Source organism: Perognathus longimembris, chromosome 2, assembly GCF_023159225.1.
Source record: "Perognathus longimembris pacificus isolate PPM17 chromosome 2, ASM2315922v1, whole genome shotgun sequence".
Lineage (NCBI taxonomy): Eukaryota > Metazoa > Chordata > Mammalia > Rodentia > Heteromyidae > Perognathus > Perognathus longimembris.
The window spans coordinates 64,458,632-64,479,763 of record NC_063162.1 but is presented as its reverse complement, the minus strand read 5'-3'; the positions used below and the strand labels follow the sequence as shown (position 1 = coordinate 64,479,763).

General features: G+C 47.5%; 1 protein-coding gene across 1 annotated transcript; it reads left to right on the top strand.

Moving 5' to 3' along the window:
- Positions 1–12,290: 12,290 nt before the first annotated feature.
- Polm (DNA polymerase mu) lies at positions 12,291–20,452 on the top strand. Its single transcript, XM_048339307.1, is given in 14 exon segments — positions 12,291–12,674; positions 13,857–13,893; positions 13,896–14,052; positions 15,459–15,543; positions 15,645–15,815; positions 16,410–16,493; positions 18,725–18,845; positions 19,135–19,160; positions 19,162–19,268; positions 19,416–19,518; positions 19,605–19,730; positions 19,732–19,851; positions 19,926–20,009; positions 20,281–20,452. Coding segments are annotated over 14 exon segments (1,497 nt in total). The 5' UTR covers positions 12,291–12,485; the 3' UTR covers positions 20,368–20,452.
- The last annotated feature ends 680 nt before the right edge of the window (positions 20,453–21,132 follow it).

Here is a 21,132-nt window from a genome sequence, read left to right as displayed (position 1 = left end):
GCTCAGGCCCTGAGTCCAAGCCCCAGGACTGGCCAAAAAAAAAAAAAAAAAAAAAAAAAAAAAAAAAGAAAGGGAGACAGAGAGACAGTAGAGACCAGGTCTGTGAAACCAAAAACTGCTTGTCAAATGGTATTTCCCACAGGATTGGGTCAGCAACCCATTATGTAACTAAAACCAAATAACTACTCAACATATAAAGGTAAAAAATTGACCTCTCAGTGGAATACAATAGCTCAAAAGCTATGTATGTACATTCATATAAGACTACTGTTGACATATTGTCTAATATCGACATTACATTTAAAGCCCTAGGCGAATTTTCTTGGGCTTGGCCACGTGGCTACTGTATATGTTCTTGGTACATTGTGTATTGTATATATGTCTACCTGACCTAGGGAAGGGAAAGAAAAACAGGGTGTAAGATATCACAAGAAATGTACACACTGCCCTACTATGTAACTGTACCCTTTTTGCACAACACCTTGTCAAAAAAATTTGTGTTCAGTTAATAAATAAATTAAATTTTAAAAAATACAATTGTTCCAGGTTCCCCTAATATCAACTAAGCAAGCATGAGCAGCCTAAAACAATCCAGTATACAATCGTAATTGAACCAACCTGACAGTTACCATGGCATTTCTGTAACCACTATTATGGTTGCTACCTAGATACAGAGAAGAACAAGGGCCACACATATTTTTAAATGTCAAACTACAAGGGTCTCATGGGTGGGGTGCAGCACTCTAACATGGAGTCACCAAAATGGAATTATAGAAACTAAGAGTAAACTCTAAGACAGTGAAATTTTTTAAATTAAATTTTATTGACAATGTGATATACAGAGGGGTTACAGTTACATAATAAAGTAGTGAGTACATTTCTTGTCATATTTGTTACACCCTCCCTCATTTTTCTTTCCCTTCCCTAGTTCAGATAAACATATATACAATATTCAGTGTACCAAAATCATATACAGTAACCACAGGGGGTACGGGGAAATTCACCTAATACATTAAACATAATGACAACAATAAAATCCTCCTGTTTCCATCTCTTGGAATTCATTTTGCTTAACTTCATCTTATATAATCATATGTATGTAGCTGTTGAGCTATTGTGATCCTCTGATAGGTCTATCCTAGACATTTTTATGTCTATTTAGTAACTGTTTGGTTTTAGAGACATAATGTAAAGTCGCTGACCAAAACATGTGGAAATACCATTTGAAAAGAAGTTTGTTATTTTACAGACACAATCTCTACTGTTCTCCCCACCCCATCCCCCCAACAACCACATATCAGGGAAACCATGTGCCTTTGTTCTCTGTGTTCTAGGCTTGTCTCACTCAACATTATTTGTTCAAGATCTGACCATTTCCCTGTGAATGCCATTATTTTATCATTTCTAATCACTGGGTAGTATTCCATTGTGTACAGGTACCACATTTTTGGATCCATTCATTTGTAGTGGGGCATCTGGGTTGTTTCCATATTTTGGCTATTGTGAATTGTGCAGCAATAAACATGGATGTACATGTGTGAGACAATGAAATTTTACAAGCCTTATTATTTCTAGAATCTGGGCTGGGGGAGGGGTACACTTTTCCTTTGTTTTCCACACCATCCTAGACCATTAACCTCCTATTTTTGCTTCGATGTAGCTAGGGTGAGTGTATATCACCATGCCCAGTCATTGGTTGAGATAGGTTAGTTAACCTTGGAAACTTTTTTGCTCAGACTGATCTGAATTTCAGAGTTCCCAGTCTTTGCCTCCCAAATATCTGGGGTTACAGGTGTTAGCTACCATGGTCAGCTTACTGTACATTTTTTCCCCCACTCCCTTACATATGAAACTGTAACCCCTGTGTACATCATTTTAACAATAAAGAAATAAAAATCGAAACAAAAAACAAAAAAGAGAGGTTAACAATATTCAACAAGAAATGTACCTATTACCTTATGCAACTGTAAACCCTTTGTACAACACCCTTACAAAATTTTTAAGATGCCCAAAATAGCATTGATGACAATGAGAATACAAAACACTATTAACTGCAATAGCTACATTAACAATCAGCTTACTGTACATTTTTAAAAACAAAAATAAAACAACAACAAAAATCTTTTTTTTTTAAATTTTTTGCCATCCCTGGAGCTTGCCTCAGGGCCTGAGCACTATCCCTGGCTTCTTTTTGCTCAAGGCTAGCACTCTGCCGCTTGAGCCACAGCACCACTTCTGGCCATTTTCTATATATGTGGTGCTGGGGAATTGAACCCAGGGCTTCATGTATACAAGGCAAGCACTCTTGCCACTAGGCCATGTTCCCAGCCCAGCAACAAAAATCTTTTCTCAACCTCAGATCCTTACCATTCAATATCCACTAAAAGCAAACACTTCACTAATTGCTTAATTCCATTCACCTGTCTATCCATCCCTCCATTCCTCCCTTCCTCTCTCCATTCATCCATTCCTACATTTATTTGCAGTACAGTACTAGGGATTGAATTCAGAGCCTCTCACTTGCTGGGCAGGCACTCTACTTGGAACCATGTATTTGGTCTTTTTTCTTTTAGCATGTCTTTTACATATGGTCTTATGCGAACTTTGCTTTAAGCTTTAATCCTCTATCTTAGCCTCCTGAGTAGCTATAATTATGCACATGAGTTTCATGACCTATTGTGCTGACCCTCCTCCTCCTCCTCCTCCTCCTCCTTCTTTTTTTTTTTTTTTTTTTGGCCAGTCCTGGGCCTTGGACTCAGGGCCTGAGCACTGTCCCTGGCTTCTTCCCGCTCAAGGCTAGCACTCTGTCACTTGAGCCACAGCGCCGCTTCTGGCCGTTTTCTGTATTTGTGGTGCTGGGGAATCGAACCTAGGGCCTCGTGTATCCGAGGCAGGCACTCTTGCCACTAGGCCATATCCCCAGCCCCCCTCCTCCTCCTTCTTTAAACATTTTATTTTTTTGAATTGGAATCCAGACAAGGATCATGGGCCGGGGTTGATCTAGATCTTAAACCTGTTTAGGTCTTAAACCTGTTTAACATACAGGTTCCCCATCCCTTTTCTTTCTTCCTTTCATTCTTTCTTTTTCTTTTCTTTTTGCCAGTCCTGGGGCTTGAACTCAGGTCCTGGACAAAGTACCTGAGCTTCTTTTGCTCAAGGCTAGCACTCCATCACATGAGCCACAGCACTATTTCCGGCTTTTTCTATGTATGTGGTCCTGAGGAATTAAACCTAGGGCTTCGCACATACTAGGCAAGCACTCTACCACTAAGACACATTCCCAGCCCCTTGTTCTTTCTTTCTTTAACTCTGGGCCTGGGTGCTATCAATGAACTTTTGTGCTCAAGGCTAGCACTCTACCACTTGAGTCACAGCTCCACTTCCAGATCTTTTTGTAGTTCAGTGGTAAGTGTCTCACAGACTTTCTTGCCTGCATGGCTTTGAATGGCAATCCTCAGATTTCAGCATCCTGAGTAGCTAGGATTGCAGGTATGAGCCACTGGCAGCTGGTTGTCCCTCCTTTGTTGGACCCGGGTAACTGCAACCGTCGTCAGGACACGGGGGATGCAAGGCGAGTGGACCAATGCATATTTTATTTCAGGAGGGCCAGGGTTTATATAGGGTTAGAAATCAATTTCACAACTTCAAGGGTAAAAATTAATACAGCATGATATCCATCTCAAATACAAAAGTGGAGGATGTTACTGAAGTAGAGTGGGGGTTCGCTACAATGAAATGGGGTCCCCCCAAGGGAGGGGATTCCTGGTTCCCCCAAGAGTCCACCACACAGTCTCCAGCTACAAGATGACAAAAAGACGGATTTATTGGGGAAGCAAAAAGTGAACAAAAAGTGAACCAACCAGCCTTGGTCACAGCCCAGACTCGGGACCTGAAACTGCTGACCACATGTGCAGGATCAGGGACCAGACTCGGGAGCTGGAACCACGTGCCCGTGTGGCCTTCCAGCCTGGTTATATGGCAAACATCACAGTCAAACTTGCCACATGCAGGTGACCAATGAGGATACAACACTTACAGAGTGGCCATGCAGGTGGCCAATAGAGTTACAGTCTGTCTCATATGATCTATTTGGACCAACCTATCATTCTAGTTAGAATTGACACATAGATTTGACATCAGGCGGATACACCCACTCTGGAGGGCACATGGATTTGACCATGGGAGGGCACAGGTTCCCTTGAAGCTCCCAGGCCTCAGGTGGTCAATTTACATAACTTATCATAATAAAGGGGAGCTTCCTTGGATAGGGTGGGGGAGAGCTTAGTGGAGATGGAGTTGGCTTTCTGCTCTAATCTGAGCTGGAGTCAACCTGAAGTCCCTCCACAGCTAATGATGGCACTGGCCAGATCTGACCTCCCTATTACAGTTACTACTGTGAGGGAGCAAACTTAATACAAAAGCTTTCCTATTACAGGAGGTAGTTACTACAAAGATTGTTGATATCAAAATAAGGGATTATAACCAGTGGAGGCAGAACTATAATTATAACCTAGCTACTATTTCCTCAAGATTAAATAACTTTGATCATGACTTCTCCATTTACTTGTGAAGAGACTTTACTATCTACAGTGAGAATCTTGGTGGCGTCATTTGGCTCGTAAGCCACAAAAGAACTCATTAGGAGGGACTTTTCCCCACAGGCCTATTAGTGTGCTAATGAGGCATCTGAATAACTGTGCTGAGGCTAAGTTTTCCACTGGTCAGAGAAGTTAATTCTCCAACACTCCTTCCATCCTTTCCTTCCTCTCTTCTCTTCCTCCCTCCCCCTTTCTTTCTTTCTTTTCTTGAGTTTGAACTCAGAGCATCACACTACTGCTACCCCCACCCTTTTTGCAGTGCTTATTTGAGATAGGGTCTTATTTTTTTTTTTACCTGATCCACACCTTCATGTTATTGCTGATACAGGTCATTTCACACTTAGAGCCTCTGCCCAAACCTCTGAAAAAACTCAAAATCCCTGCAGTGACTTTGACTAGATCTGACCTCTACATAGGATCTGACCACTTTCTACCTCTCCTCCCTGTCCCCTCTGCTCTGGCCACACAGGTCCTTCTTCCTTGAATATGCAGGGTACATCCTCACCTCTCTCTTCCCCTTCTGGAAGAGGGTCTCTAAGCTCTGTCATGTCATAGCTTAGACTTCATTAGCTAGGTGAGCTGTCCCTCACCCTGGTCACTCCCCCACTCTGGCTATTATATATATATATATATATATATATATATATATATATATATATATATATATTTTTTTTTTTTTTGCCAGTCCTGGGCTTTAGACTGAGGGGCCTGAGCACTGTCCTTGGCTTCTTTTTGCTCAAGGCTAGCATTTTGCCACTTGAGCCACAGCACCACTTCTGGCCATTTTCTATATATTTGGTGCTGGGAAATTGAACCAAGGGCTTCATGTATTGGAGGCAAGCACTCTTGCCATTAGGCCATATTCCCAGCTCCTCTGGCTATTGTCTTAAGCACCAGGGATCCCTTGATTCTGTGAGTTGCTTCTCTAACTCCTTGTTTGAGGCCTCCAAGCGCTGGTGGGAAGCAGAAGCCAGAGTTAGTACTGGTGGCTTCACTTTTTTAGTCCATGTGGCCTCTTGTCACTTGCAGACTAAACCAAACACCCCTTTTCTTTGTACCAGTACTGGGGTTGAAACACAGGGTTTTAAGTTCTCCCTTAGCTTCTTCACTCAAGCTGGTGCTCTATCACTTGAGCCATAGATGCACTTCCAGTCTTTTTGGTGGTTAACTGGAGATAAGAGTCTTGTGAACTTTTCTTCCAGGATGGCTTCAAACTTTGATCCTCAGATATCAGCCACTTGAGTAGATAGAATTACGGGGCTGAGCCACTGGCTCCCAGCATGCTTTTAGTTGTTCTTTCTCTTGATAATATCAAGTTTAAGCTGGCCTCAAACTCCTTATCTTCGTGCCTCAGCTTCTGAAGTGATGGGATTACAAGCATGTACCACAATGCCTAGGTGGGCTAACTGCACCAGCCTCTTTACATGCAGCAGTAAGCCCTTGTAAGGATTAGCCTCCGAGGACCACAATGCTATGTTCTGTGGGCCAAAGTGAGTCCCAAGGCCAGTGTAAAATGAGGGAATTCTGGGAAAAACCTCACTTCTTGTGGGGGGGACACCACTGCAAACTGGCAGCAGGCAGGAAAGGTTTGCGGGACATTTGCTATTACTGATTATACCTTCTGGGCTAGCTCATGTTATCCCTATTGAACTGTTGTCCATTTTTTTTGCCCCATGAGGATGTCATGTAGGCAGAGGATTCTGTCACACATTCTATTCTTCCCATGCTCAGAACAGCCTGGCACACAGCAGTTTGTTGAGTGAACTGATGGGAGGATGGTTGTGAAGTCAGATGGGGTGTGTGTGTGTGTGTGTGTGTGTGTGTGTGTGTGTGTGTGTTGGTCTTGGGGCTTGAACTCAGGGTACTTCACTTTAACACTTGAGTCACAACTTACTTCTGGCTTTTTAGTGGTTAATTGGAAGTAAGAGTCTCCCAGACTTCCCTGCATAGGGTTGCTTCAAATCTCAGATCTCAGCTTCCTGAGTAGCTAGGATTATAAGCATGAACCACTGAACCCAATTTCTCAAGATGAGTGCCCTATTGCTAAACTATACCCTCAGCCCCAAAGAAACAGTATTTAAATCATATTCCTGCCTCTTATAACCTTGAAAACAAGCTAAACTGATTTCTCTCTCAGTAAGATGACAGGGGAGTGTGTTATACTTTCAAGCTGCATGTGACCTGTAATTCCAGTGCTGTGGAGGCTGAGTCAGAAGGATATTGTGAGTTCAAGACCAGCTTGAACTGTATAGTAACACCCTATCTCAAAAAAACAAACAAAAATTAGTAGATGGCATTTGGCTTATCTGTCTGACTATATTTTGGTATTAAATGACACATGCTCAGTAAAAAAAAAAAAAAAAAAAAGAAAAGAAAAAAAAACATACTTTGGATTTAAAACTTTTCCTAAGCTACTTCTATGTGATAAGGTATTATTTTGTGTCAGGCAAGAGTAAGAGTGAACGACAACCATTAGCCAGCTACTTGATCAGGAGAGAAAATAACCAGTGTTGTACAGTGGCTGTTGCTATAGGACGGTCTGTGGGTCAGGTGTATGCAATGCTTGTTCCTATTCTCACTGCCTGCCCCTGTCCAGCCTCTATGGATTTCCAGCCATGAATCAGAATGTAGGGAACTGGCAAGACTGTCTAGTCCAGTGCCCATAATGAGAATCCTTGGCTCCATGCCTGTACCCATGTTTGGGTTTTGTTATTGCTGTTGTGCTGGTACCATGGCTTGAATTCAGGGCCTCACTCTCTCAGCTTGTTTGCTCTTGAGCAGTCCAGTATTTTGCTGGCTAATTGGAGATGGAATCTTGGTAGAGTTTTCTAGTTGTGCTGGCTTAGAGAATCTGGTCCTCTGGCTCTCAGCCTCCTGACGTAGCTAGGATTACAGGAATGAGTCACTGATACCCACCTCTTGTGTTTTATTTACTGCCCACAGCAGTAAATAGGAAAGTAATTAAATAAATCACATTGGGTCTGTTTGTGAAAGAATGATAATGTTATATACTGTTCTAAAGTGAATGAAATAATCTGACATGCAAGGAGCAGAGAGTTTGTAACTTGCAACAAAACAGTGATCAGCAAGCACCGCCCCCCCCCCCCCCCTTCTTAAGCTTTCTGGCTTCCAGGGGCCAACCAGGTTGGCTGTTGGATGAGCTGGTTAGACAAGTGAACTTCAAGAATCTTCTTTTTTTTTTTTTTTTTTTTTGGCTAGTCCTGGGCCTTGGACTCAGGGCCTGAGCACTGTCTCTGGCTTCTTTTTGCTCAATGCTAGCACTCTGCCACTTGAGCCACAGCATCACTTCTGGTCGCTTTCTATATATGTGGTGGTAGTAGCACTCTTGCTACTAGGCCATATTCCCAGCCCAAGAATCTTCATTTTAAGGACACATTCCTTCTCTATGATTCTCTAGCCAAAACTCTGGTGGAAAGGGGTCAGAGTATTTCTTTGACCTCACCCACATCTACTGGATCCTGTCCCAGGCCTCCAGCTCCCTACCCTGTTCTTTCTTGAAGCCTGTTCAGAAGCAGAGACATACACACCTTCCTTAAAAGGCAGTAATTGCTTCTCAAAAACAGACTCGCTATATTTGTTACAAAACCAGCCAGGCTTGGGCCAGCCACAGCCCCAATACCAGAGTTTCTACTGTCCAAACCCAAATCCAAGCTAGGTGAGGTGGAGCATGCCTATAATTCCAGCACTCCTGCTGAAGTAGGAGGCTAACAATTTTGAGGCTAGCCTGGGCTATAAGTAAGACCCTATCACAGAACAAAACAAGCAATCACAAACTAACCAGTCAACCAAAACCAACCACAACAGAACTCAAATTCCAAGGCAGGGCAAAGCTGACCCAGGATAACAGGTTGAAAAGTGATCCCTCATATCCTAGCTACTCAGGAGGCTGAAATATGAGGATCATGGTTCAAACTCAGCCCAGGTAGGAAAGTTTGTTAGATTCTTATCTCCAATTAACCAGCAGGGGTGGGGGGTGTGGGAAGCCATAAGTGGAACTGTGGCTCAAAGTGTCAGCCTGAGTGATAAAGCTAAGGAACAGTTTCAGGCCTTGGGTTTGAGTTCAAGCCCCAGTACCAGCATCAAAAGAAGAAAAGGAGGAGGGAGTGAGTGGGAGGGGCACAAACAGACAAAGAAGACAGAGGAGACCAAAGAAAAGGAACCATTGAAAGCAGCAACAGCAGGGACTATAGAAGTCCCCACATGCTCAGGAACAATTGGAGCTACTACCTAGACAAGGTAGGTAGTATCTTTTTTTAGACATCTCAAGGAATATGTCCTTGCGGACACCAGAATTTTTTTTATTTCTGGCCTCAGAAACTGGCAGAGAGTAACTTTCTATTGTTTCAAGCTGCCCATTTTGATAACTAGATAAAGCAACCCTGTGACCTGAACACACCAGTCTTTTCTAAATTGTCTTAATAGGATGAAGTTCTACTCTTTGTGGCTTTTCCCACTTAGCACAAGACACTTGAGATATGCAGGCTGTTCTAGTGCTGGTCCCTTTCATCTCAAGGAAGCCTGGTAGCTAGCTGGGTGCTGGCGGCTCATGCCATAATTTTAGCTACTCAGGAGGCTGAAATTTGAGGATAGCTGTTCAAAGCCATCCCAGGCAGACAAAGCCAAGAGACTCTTATCTCCAACTAACCAGCAAAAAGCCAGAAGTAAAAGTGTGGCTCAAGTGGTAGAGCACCAGTCTTGAGCAATAAAAGCTAAGGGTCAGTAAAGTATCTTGGCCCTGAGTTCAAGTCCCAATACTAGTACAATAAAATGACAAAAAAATAGGGGCTTAGTAGTTAAATGGCATGTATGCACATAGGGGAGGGGGCAAGGGTTACTCTTGCCCCTAAAGTAGGCCCCTTCCTTCCCAACCCCACTCCACACTGCCTTCTCATGGTGTCATCAGATGGGCCACTTTGCAAGTGCTGTTGGCAGGCAGCCTGTAGAGGGGGGATGACCAAGATGGAGGTATGTTGCTAACTGCAACCAGGAACAGTAAGAGGACAGGACAATGGGATATTGACTAAAGAACGGAGAAAGGATAGGAAAGGAGGCACCAGGGATCCAACACTCACTGACTTTTTGAACCCCAAGCTCTCATTAACAAGCTTATTTATTTAGTTCCCTGTTAACAAGCTTATTTATATAGTTCATTACAGGGGAGGTGATTACAGGCAGAGACTAGGGTATCAATCTATCTTTGAAGTTGCAATCATCAACATGAGACATAGTTTGCATGCAAGTGATAATTGACTGCCTTATCTTAGGAAACAGAGGGAAACAATAAACACTCCAACATTAAAATATACTTCCATCTTACCTACAAGTTCTTAAACTTTTGGTGCCCAATCAGCTTACACTTAGGGTAGAAATTTGAACTTCTGCTTTGCCTAGACATTGATCTTTCCAGGGCCCAGCTCTCAGCCTTCCAATTGCTGTTGAAATGGCTTTCCAATGTCTTCACCCTTTCCAGGTCTCACAGCTCAGCTCCAAGTTCCCTACAGAGGAGGCAAGGAAGAAAAGGCTATCCCCATGACTTCCTGGCTGTGGTCATGAGTGTCCTGATGTCTGGGAAGTTCAAGGCCTAGAAGGATAGGGGGGTGGTCAGCAGGCTGGGAGAAGGAGCAGAAGACCAAGATGACACTGGTCTTGTTAGGGCTGACCTGAAAACTAGAGTAACTAAATAAAAGTTTTAGTGTTAAAATTATAACAGCTTCTAAACTCTGGTGATGACTCCATGATAGATGGCTGCACCTCCACCCGTGAGACTAGTTTCTTGTAGTTTGACATTTAAAAATGTAGGGAGCAACTGAACACCTCAGGGGGGGAAAGGGGGAGGGGGGAGGTGGGTATGAGGGACAAGGTAACAAACAGTACAAGAAATGTATCCAATGCCTAACGTATGAAACTGTAACCTCTGTGTACATCACTTTTATAATAAAAACTTTAAAAAAATAAATAAACTTATGTTTAAAAAAATGTAGGGAGCACTTGTTCACCTCTATACCTGGGTAGCAACCATGGTAACGGACAGTAAAAAATGATCATAGTCATGGACTATAGAAATAACCATAATAGTAGTAGAAATGCCATGGTAACTGTTGGGTTGGTTTACTTATGATTGAGTACTGGATTGTTTTAGCCCGCTCAAGCTTGCTTAGTGGTAATGGGAAAACATGGTTGCAATTGTTCAAATAAAGTTGGTACTAGGTCAGCCTGACCGCAATATTCTGCTTCTGTAAACGGCTTGCTTAACCCATTTGTGACTTGCTCTACCCCTGCATTAACCCCCTGCATCAGTGCTACGTGACCACCTGTTGTCAATTCCTGATATCGAGGCCAGTTCCCAATATCAAAGCCAAAATAGGTAACTGAAAGGGTAGGTAGCCAATGGAAATAGGACAAGACTTGCTTGCTAAATGTTATGCAATCAAGTATCTGCCAAGTTGGAAATACCCTGCCCCTGTTGTAATCACTGCCTATCTGAGGGTTGGGGCTCTCAATCCAGATCCACTGTGTCGGTGACGGTTGGGAGTCCAGGCTCGAGCTTGCAATAAAGACTCTCGTGTGTTTGCATTGGTATCGGCTCCTTGGTGGTCTTTGGGAACCGGAAATCTGGCATAACAATCTGAACCATTCATTTCTTCCTTTCAGACTTGTGCTCTTAGCCAGAGTAAGGGTAAAGACAACCCTTTGGAAATGAAAGAAAAGCTTGGGGAGAAGAAACAGTGCAAGAATATGGTGCAGAGCTGGCTTGTGGGAGTGTGAGGAGGGAAAAGACAACAAGGAGATACATGGGAAAGCTGATCCCACCTCCAACCCCATCTTTCTCATTGGCTAGTTTGGACAGAGCTACATTTCTGTAACAGATTACAAATGCAGCACATCCACATAAGGTAGGTGTCTGTCCAAATGCAGAACTTCTCTTCCCGGCTTCATCCACTTCTCTACATAGCCCCAATCTTGGAAAAGGAATTGATGGAACAGTGGGTGTGACTTATGTTCTTCTCTAGTTAGATATGTTTGCCAAACTAGCTTCTAGAAAGTCCCTCCTAAAACTGTCAATTTCCTCATACCTGCAATACGTGTGATCTTTTTTTTTTTTTTTTTTTGCCAGTCATGGGGCTCAGGGCCTGGGCTCTGTCCTTGAGCTTCTTTTGCTCAAGGCTAGCACACTACCACTTGAGCCACAGAGCCATTTCCGGCTTTTCCTGTTTATGTGATACTGAGGAACTGAACCCAGGACTTCATGCATGCTAGGCAAGCACTGTACCACGAAGCCACATCTGGAATTTGTGTTAGCAATAATGGAGGGAGCCAACTTTTATTTTTCCAAATGGTTGGCCAGTTGTCCCAATGCCATTCAGCTAACAACAACAGAAAGATTTCTTCGTGTGTTTGAAGTAGTAGTAGTAGCAGCAACGCGAGTCCACTCAGAGCTCCTGGGCCGGGAGGACGAGGGGCAGGTCCAGGGTCTCAGGACAGGGAGCCAGTGGCTGGGACCAAGGCAGCTGACGTCTGGGACCCACCGTGCCTAACCGAGGCTGAGCTCCTCCCAGATGCAGATGAGGACCCGGCTCCCCCGCCCGCCCCGCCCGTGCCACGCCCCTTCCCCTCCCGCGCCCCGCCCGCCCCGCCCGCACCGTGCTTCCACTCTGCCTTAGGTGCGTGGCGACGAGTTCACTTCATTTCAGTGAAGCCGGGCACGGTAGGGCTCCAAGTCCGGACCCGGAGTTCATTTGCCTAGGGCGGTGCCTACGGTGTGCCAGCTCCTCTTCCTCTTCCGGCTGACTTACGGCCTCTGGACTTTCCCCTGTTTTCCTTCCTTCTTCCCGGAAGTTTTCCGTCCGCATTCCTTCCGTTGTCCCTATGCTCCCGAAACGCCGGCGCGTGTGAGTCAACGCTGCCATCTCCTCCGCGCTGTCCTCGGGGCGCTTCCCCAGTGTCGCCCTCTACCTGGTGGATCGGAGGATCGGCCGCAGCCGCTGGGCCTTCCTCACTCGCTTGGCTCTGTCCAAAGGTTTCCGCGTCCTCCTACAGGTGTGCAGCTCCGAGTTGGTGGGGTGACCCCGCATTTGACCCCTTGACCTCGGTGACCCAGGGTCACGGCCGCGGTAACGCAGGCCGGAAATGGCAGCTCCTGGCGCCTCGGCTGCCTGACTTTCTTCGGCCCCGGACCCTTCTTCTGCAAAGTGGACTGTTAATATGCCCTGTGGAATTGCGGAGAATACACCAGAGGCTTTTCAAAGAGCCGAGCCGGGTCAGGGTCATGAGCAATGGGTACTGCTTGCTGGTGGGTGGCGCTCCAGAGTCCTGCGGCAGAGGGCACAAGGAACTGGCTTTCCTGTAGGGACAGAACCCAGAAAGACAATGCCTAGGGAGAGACAGAAGCTCTAAGACCACGGAGAGCAAAAGGACTTAGGGCTACCTTATTTGGTCCTGGGGCTTGAACTCAGCGAGAACATGGCTCCTGGGCTTTTTCTCTCAAGGTTAGGATTCTGCACTTGAGCTTCAGCTTTACTTCTGGCTTCTGGGGGTGGGGATGGTTAATCGGATATAGTGTGTAAGAGTCTCACAGATTTTCTTGCTTGAGCTGGCTTCAAAGCACTATCCTCTTCCCTCTCAGTCTCCTTAGCCACTGGTGCATGGCCCAGCCCTGCATTTTTTCCCCCTCCGGGGGCTTGAACTCAGAGCCTGGCCTCTGTCCCTGAGCTTCTCTGTGCTCTATGACTTGAGCCACAGGGCCACTTCTGACTTTTTCTGCTTATGTGGTACTGAGGAATCGAACCCAGAACTTAATGCATGCTAGGCAAGCACTCTACCACGAAGCCACATTCCCAGCCCCAGCACTGCATTTTTATAACACCCCTACAAGATAGCTAGGTTATGTAGGATGAAGTATGGACTGGGCTTGCAGGAATGGGTTGGGGATAATGCAGGAAGCTTTGGGCATCTTAAACCCCTGGCACCAAGATGAGGACCACCCCCCCCCTCAGGAATTAGGTTCTATGAAGTGGAAAGGTAAGCAAGTTAGCAGAGTATCTGGAGCCCAGAACTACGGTTCTGAGAGGTGTTCCTTGCTTCGCGGTGGGCGTGGATTCCTGGAAGCCTTTCTGGAAGAGGTAACATTTGGAAAATATCACCATATGGAGGGCATAGCAGGAACAAAGGCTTGGACTTAGGAGGCAGAACAGGATGGGGTCTAGGTTTCACCCTTCTCTTCCTCCCTCCAGCTCTGAGGTGACCCACATGGTGATAGAGCAGACCTCGGCAAAGGAGCCATCTGCTGGCAAGAGTGTGCGGCTACTGCTTCTCCAGGTGGCCCCCACCCTGCTCTGCTGGACATCACCTGGTTCACAGAGAGTATGGCATCTGTCACAGAGAGTATGGCATCTGGGCAGCCTGTCCCTGGGGAATTGGGGCACTGCCTTCCTCAGTGAAGGTGTGATGGGAAACATTGTTTCATTGTCCTCCAGGGGAGGTAAGTAGTGAGGGCTGAGGGCTTCCCCCAACCTCTGGATCCCTGGAGAGCAAGTAGAGGGGCTACAACCAAGGGCTTGGAGACTAGGCCATCCCAACGCCAGTCCTCATCATTTAGGGTCCGTGTGTGTGTGTGTGTGTGTGTGTGTGTGTGAAATGATGCTTGAACTCAGGACATCATGCTTGCTAGGCAGGTGCTCTACCACTGGAGCTACAGTTCCAGCTCCCCTTTTTTTTCCCTTTTTTTGCCAGTCCTGGGGCTTGGACTCAGGGCCTGAGCACTGTCCCTGGCTTCTTTTTGCTGATGGCTAGCACTCTGTCACTTGAGCCACAGTGCCACTTCTGGCAGTTTTCTATATATGTGGTGTTGGGGAATTGAACCCAGGGCATTGTGTATACGAGTCAAGCACTTTTGCCACTAGGCTATATTCCCAGCCCCCCAGCTCCTTTTATGCCTTGGTTATTTTCTAGGTTGGGCCTGCTTTGTGCTCAGGCCAGTCTGGGCTCCAATTCTCCTATTTGTGCTTCCTTGTGCCGCTGTGCCAAGTTATCATGAGGCTTGAACTCAGGGCTGCTGTTCCTAAGCTTTTTTTTTTTTAATCTTAAGGCAAGTAGTCTACCACTTTGAGCCAAAGCTCCACTTCTAGTTAACCACCTAGCAGTGGTTATTTGGAGATAAATAGTCTTGCAAACTTTGCTGCCTGGACTGGCTTCAAACTTCAATCCTTAGATCTCAGCCTCCTGGGTAGCTAGGATACAGGAGTGAGCCACCAGCACTCAGATGTCTCACACACTTCTCACAAACTTTTATGCCTGGCTGGCCTTGAACTGTGATTCCTTGATCTCTGCCTCCCAAGTAGCTAGGATTATAGATTTGAGCCACCTCATCTGGCAAAGGCACACTTGTTTTTGTCATCTTCCTGAGTACTTGGGATGACCTTTGGGTCAGCAAGAGCTCCTTCTTGGGATGGTCAGAAGACAAGCTGCCTTATCCTTAGTCCTGGCTCTACCTGTGAGCCATGTCACAGAAGCCATGCTCCCAATGCTCTGAGGTTGTGAATATCAGAAGAGCTATAAGGACCAAGTCGCATGTACAATGGTAGGAAATGTGCTTCATGGGATTGGCAGGGATTGCTACTGCTTGGGTGTGAAGAGTGCCATGCTCAACTTACTCAGAGCAGTACCCCCATGTTCATGCCTCCCATGGTTTTGTTGTCTCTGAGTTTATTACCTGTGTCCTGTGAGTTCAGAAGGGCCAAGATGGATACTTAGGAGAGGCAAGCATCTATGTGTCACCTAGCTGTCCTGTCCTGCAGCCTGCAGTGACCTCTGCATTGCTCTTCCTCAGGTGGCTGAGTCCAGGAAGGGGCCCCTGGGTCAGGAGAGGATACCATCCTACACCTGTCAGCGTCCCACACCTCTCACACATCACAACACTCATCTCTTGGTGAGCTGCATCTATTAGGAGGTTCCTGGCTAGGTGGCTACTGGTAGGTTGGAGCAAGGTACTCTGTTTACCCTGTGTCTTAACCAAGCCCCTCCCTGCAGGAGGCCCTGGATATACTGGCAGAGGCAGCAGGCTTCGAAGGCAGTGAGGGTTGCTGCCTCTCCTTCCAAAGAGCATCTGCAGTACTCAGGGCCCTGCCCTGTCCTGTCATATCCTTGTGGCAGCTGCAGGGGCTGCCCCACTTTGTAGAACATTCTTCAAGGGTGGTCCAGGTAGGTGCCTACCATGCTGAGTGAAGTGAGTGGGTGGGGTATGAGGAGGCCTAGTCTAAGAGGGGCAGCAGGAGGCATGTGGCATAACAGTTTGGACACACAAGCTGTCACACAGATTCCTCATGTGTGAGTTGGTTGACTAACTCAGGGTGGCTGAGAGCCTTGGTGTAGTGCCTTGTTGGCACTGGTGTCCTCACCACACTCGCTGTCCCACACTGCCCACAGTGGTTGGAGAACACACCTGAAATTTATGTTTTTTGAGGCTGTAACATGTTCAGCTCCCCAAAGAGGAAGTCATACACATTCTACAAAGCCAACACTGTGTATCCTGGCACACATTAGTCATCTGAGAATTGACTTGTATGATCAAATCCTCAGCTACTGAGGGGCTTCCACCTCTACTATGGCACCAGCTCCTGGTTACCTCCCTAAGTACTGGCTTCTTCACCAGATCCCACTGGATTCTGGCAGCATAGAGTGCCTTTCTGCAGGGTGCAGAGGCGACTCTCCGTCCTTGGGTCCCAGCCCTGACCATGACTGCTTGTTCTCTTTCCTTGTTTTGGGCTCAGGATTTTGCTCTGTGCTCTTCCCCAGGAGCTGCTGGAGCATGGGGCATGTGAGGAGGTGGAGAGAGTTTGCTGCTCAGAGAGGTACCAGACCATGAAGCTGTGAAGGTAGGTCCAGGACCCTGGCAGGTTGCATCTCCCAGTTCAGAGAACATTTGGGGAGGCCAGTACAGGCAGCTGACCCAGCTCTAGCCCTGGGATCAGAGAAGGTCTCTCTGAGGAAATGGCAGATAAGCCAATACCTGATAAGTACAAGGCTGCCAAGTAGAGACAGGCAGACAGAAGCCTGTTTTGAGCACAGGGAATTTTGTGGATTATTCAGTACCATCTTTTTTCATTGGACTATTTTTGTGTATGTGTATGACCTGGAGTTTGAACTCAGTGCCTGGATATTGTCTCTGAGCTGTTTTGCTCAAGGCTAGTGCTATACTACTTGAACCATAGCTCTACTTCTAACTTTTTGAAGATTAGGTAAAGGTTTGAGTCTCAGGGACTTTCCTGCCTGTGCTGGCTTCTGTGATCCTCAGATCTCAGCCACTTAAGTAGCTAGGATTACAGGTGCGAGCCACCAGCACCTAACTCCTATTTTTGAGGCACCTAATTTTTGAGTGACTATTGCCATGGATGCTAAACAGCACATTGAACAAAATGTAGCTTTGTTTGGGTGCAGTGTGCATCTGTGTGTATGTTCAGGGTGTCACCTGGGGCTGTGGGCCAGCCTTGTCTCCAAGGTATCTTTTTCCTCTGTGTACTTGCTAATGTGGTATGAAGGCACCATCCCAGCCCTCTGAACACTTTGGTTTTGTCTGCTCTGACACCCTTCTGCCTTCTGGTTTGTAGCTAGAGGTATTAGGTCAGTGGCCCTGCCAGACATACGTTGGTAAGGTGTGGCTTCTTGGGCTTCTTGTGGCTTCAAGGCCACAGGTACTGTGGGAGATTGCCCAGATCCTTGTTAGCATTGACAGGGAAGTCTTGGAAGAGGGAACTACAAGCCATGTATAAAATATTTTGGGGTCAAGGGGCCTGGGGTAAGGCTGGCTGCTGGGTGAAGCAACATGGGTGTTGAGATGAAGTGATCTTGATGTTGACATAGGTAGGTGAGTGGTTTCACCCTCAGTGCCAGCCCCAGTCCCAATGAGGGTCTGCTGAGCAAAGGAGGGAGAAGAACTGAGAGATGCTGGAGCCTCGGTACCCCAGTCTTCCATCCTGCCTCCCTCTGGGCACTCCAAAATCACCAGATGTATACAGGCTATCAGAAAGCTACATTAGTAATTAAGAAAATTGTTTTATAAACAATATAATTGTTAATCTGAGCCTCTTGTGCTGTGGGTCCAGAGAATCAGGAAAAGATGTCCAAAAATTGAAGGGCTGTGGCTGTTTATCCCCTCTGCCTCTCTCTGTACACCAGCTTCTCTCTCTCTCTCTCTCTCTCTCTCTCTCTCTCTCTCTCTCTCTCTCTCTCTCTCTCTGCCAGTCTTGGGGTTTGGACTCGGGGCCTGAGCACTGTCCCTGGCTTCCTTTTGCTCAAGGCTAGTGCTCTACCACTTGAGCCACAGCACCACTTCCGGTCTTTTCTGTGTATGTAGTGCTGAGGAATCGAACCCAGGGCTTCATGTATACGAAGCAAGCATTCTTGCCACTAGGCTATATTCCTAGCCCCCAGCTTCACTCTCTCGTCACACACATCAGTACCCTCCACTGCTAGGAGACCCAGTGACGAGGTTTAGACCATGTGTGCAGCGTCCACACTATGAGCTGGCCTCAGTTTCATTCCAAAGTTCTGTGGAGAGTCTCAGGCCCACAGGCCAGGGCAGGCAACATGCTTAGTCCCAGGTCCCCCGGACTAGTTGGTATCTGGGTCCTCCCCTTCTTACCTACTACATGTGGGAGACTCGCCACCCCATACCTGCCATGTTGGGGCCTCGAGCAGGCACAGCCAGCCCTTTCAACATTTCTGCAGAAACCACCCTCTTGTTGTTTTCACTGTTGAGAACTATAGCAATAAGTTCCAGTTGCTATTGGTGTGAGAGGCATATTTTTTTCAGCAACCTCAGAGCCTGCTGAGTTCGTGAACCAGGAGACTATTGGTTCTCATACAGGCTTGGGGAAGAGAGATCTTTTATAGCGTGATGAGAAGGTAGCTCACTGAGGGCTTTTGGCAGGTGGATCCCTTCCCCTCTTGTTGCTGCTCGAAGAGTATGTGAGTTAACTCATTGGAGAAAGGGCTGCACAGACCAGACTCTGGGTCTGCGTCCTTGCCCTGTGACCTTGGGCAGAAGAGCTACAAGGTGCATCTTCCCTGGGAAATTTGCTCCTGACTTAGTGGTTCCTTCCTCCACATAGCTCTTCACCCAGATCTTTGGGCTGGGTGTGACGATTGCCAACCTGTGGTACTTGAAAGGGCTTCAAACCCTAGATGAGCTCTGAGAGCATCATCAGAGACTGACCCAGCAGCAGAAAGCAGGTGAGTTCAAGAGAGGACTAACTCTAAGCTTTCCCAGAGCCACTTGGGCTGGAAGTTTCCACACACAGAAGCCCTTTTCACAGCATGGATCTGCAGATTTCCTGAGTGCAGGAAGTATAGGGGGGTTTTGGTTGCAGGCAGGTAGGCTTCCTAAGGTCTTCCCCCTGTAGTCAGGTTGTATTGTGGCCCTTTTTTGGTGCTGCTGTGGCATCTGAGGCTCAGCTGAGGGACAAGGCTGGGTGTAGGGCCAAATGGAGAGGGCGAGTCAGGAGAGCTGTACTGCCTGCAGGATTACAGCACCATCAGGATCTGAGCAACCCCAGCTGGGTGGTCTGATGCTGAGGCCCTGCAGGAGCTGGTGGGGGCAGCTGTGGGAAAGGTCCTGCCTGGAGCCACTGTCACACTCACTGGTGGCTTCCAGAGGTAAGGGAGTCCAGCACGCCTTTCTTTCTTGACTCCAGGTTCCTCCTCAGGGCAGGGACCTGAGTCTTGGACATTGGTGGCCTTCCCACCACTGGAAGGAAACATGGCCCAAGGTAGAAGTGAGAAACTCAAACTATCTTCCCTCAGGGGGAAGATGCAGGGTCATGATGTGGACTTCCTCATTACCCACCCTGAGCAAGGCCAGGAGGTGGGGCTGATGCCCAGAGTGCTGTACCACCTGTAGAGCCAGGTGAGGGCCTCAGATACCCCTACCCAGGGCCGACTGTCCTCCTGGCACTGTGGTGGTGCCTAGCCCACACCTACCTCTCCCTGCAGGGCCTTGTCCTCTACCACCAGCACCATCCCAGCCATTTGGGTGACCTCATGTGCCTGGCCCTGCAGAAACATACCATGGATGCCTTTGAGAGGAGTTTCTGCATTTTCCTCCTGCCCCAACCACCATGCTGCTGCTGACAGGGGAGCCCTGGGGTCCTGACCCATCTGGAGAGTTGTGAGGGTAGATCTGATGGTTGACCCCAGCAGCCAGTTCCCTTTTGTTCTCCTTGGCTGGACTGGCTCTCAGGTAGGTCTGGGCTACTGGGGCTCTTCAAGGACAGGGTAGGCCAGCTGGAGTCAGAGCAATTCACTTCCCCCTAGCTTTTCGTGCAGGAGTTGTGCCACTTTAGCGGGAAGGAGAAAGGTCTATGTCTGAACAGCCATGGACTGTTTGACCCAGAGAAGGTATGTTGACAAGAACTAGCCTGCTTCTTGGCCCCACAAATGGCCCCTCCATCCTAGAACCGAGCTTCGATCAGGGTTTCAACTCGGGGCGCAAAATGTTGAAACCACAAAGGCACCCTGTCATAACATGGGTCCCTGCCCTCTGCCTCTTTGTCCAGCCTGTCTGCAGTGAAGCTGTCTGGTAGGTGCCCTTCACATCTGCAGTCGAGAGGGTGCAAGGGTCGGGGGAAGGGAGGCACTGTGCATCCCAGTAGTCCTATTCCTGTTGCAGAAGATGATTTTCCATGTGGCTTCTGAGGAAGACATCTTCTAACACCTGGGCCTAGAGTGCCTTCCCCCTGAGCAGAGAAATGCCTGATCTGGTGGTATCGCCACCCCCACCAGTTAGAAATGAGGGACTGCTGCCCTACGTCCTTACTTCTGCCAGCAGAGGGCTGGTCACTGCTGGGGCTTTGGTGAGGTGGGCCCTGCCTAGCTAGTTTCATAGCTGTGTGGCTCTGGGTCAGATTTAGCCTCCCTATGTGTCAGGGTCCCAGCCTGGCAGGGACTCCGTCCGAGCAGTATATCAGGAGCTGTGGCAGAGTCTATGGTCTTGGTGTGAGCATTTGTTAAGGTGAGATGCATTGGAATCTCCTGCAGAGCAGCCCACTAGAAGTGCCTGGAAGCAGGCATCCCCACTCTGTGCTTTTGCTGTGAGGTGGAGGATGTCATTCTGGCCTTGTGACATCTCCATGGGGTACTCAGGGAATGTGGTAGCATCTGTAGACCCCCTGCAGGCCAGGCTCTGTTTTTTGCCTTGCCTCTCCTCACTAGCTCTACAGCAGTTCCAAACCCAAACCATGCAGTTCCAAGCACAGCCCCAGGCCTCTACCATTTATGCCACCCTTCCAACCTCAGTATACACCCTTTGGAGCCCCCTACCCAAGCTACTTCCTGTCTCACTATTTCTTGCTGATAGGCTCCAGATCAGACATAGCCAATTCCTTCATCTCCTCTGAGGTGGAGGCACTGGAGAGGGCCATCTCGTGTGTTCCTCATGCCTAGGAACAGTCTGGTCCTTGCTGTGTCTACCTGGAGCACACTCTGGTCTCCTTTGGACTTGGTCACCTTGTCAGGTGAGGGC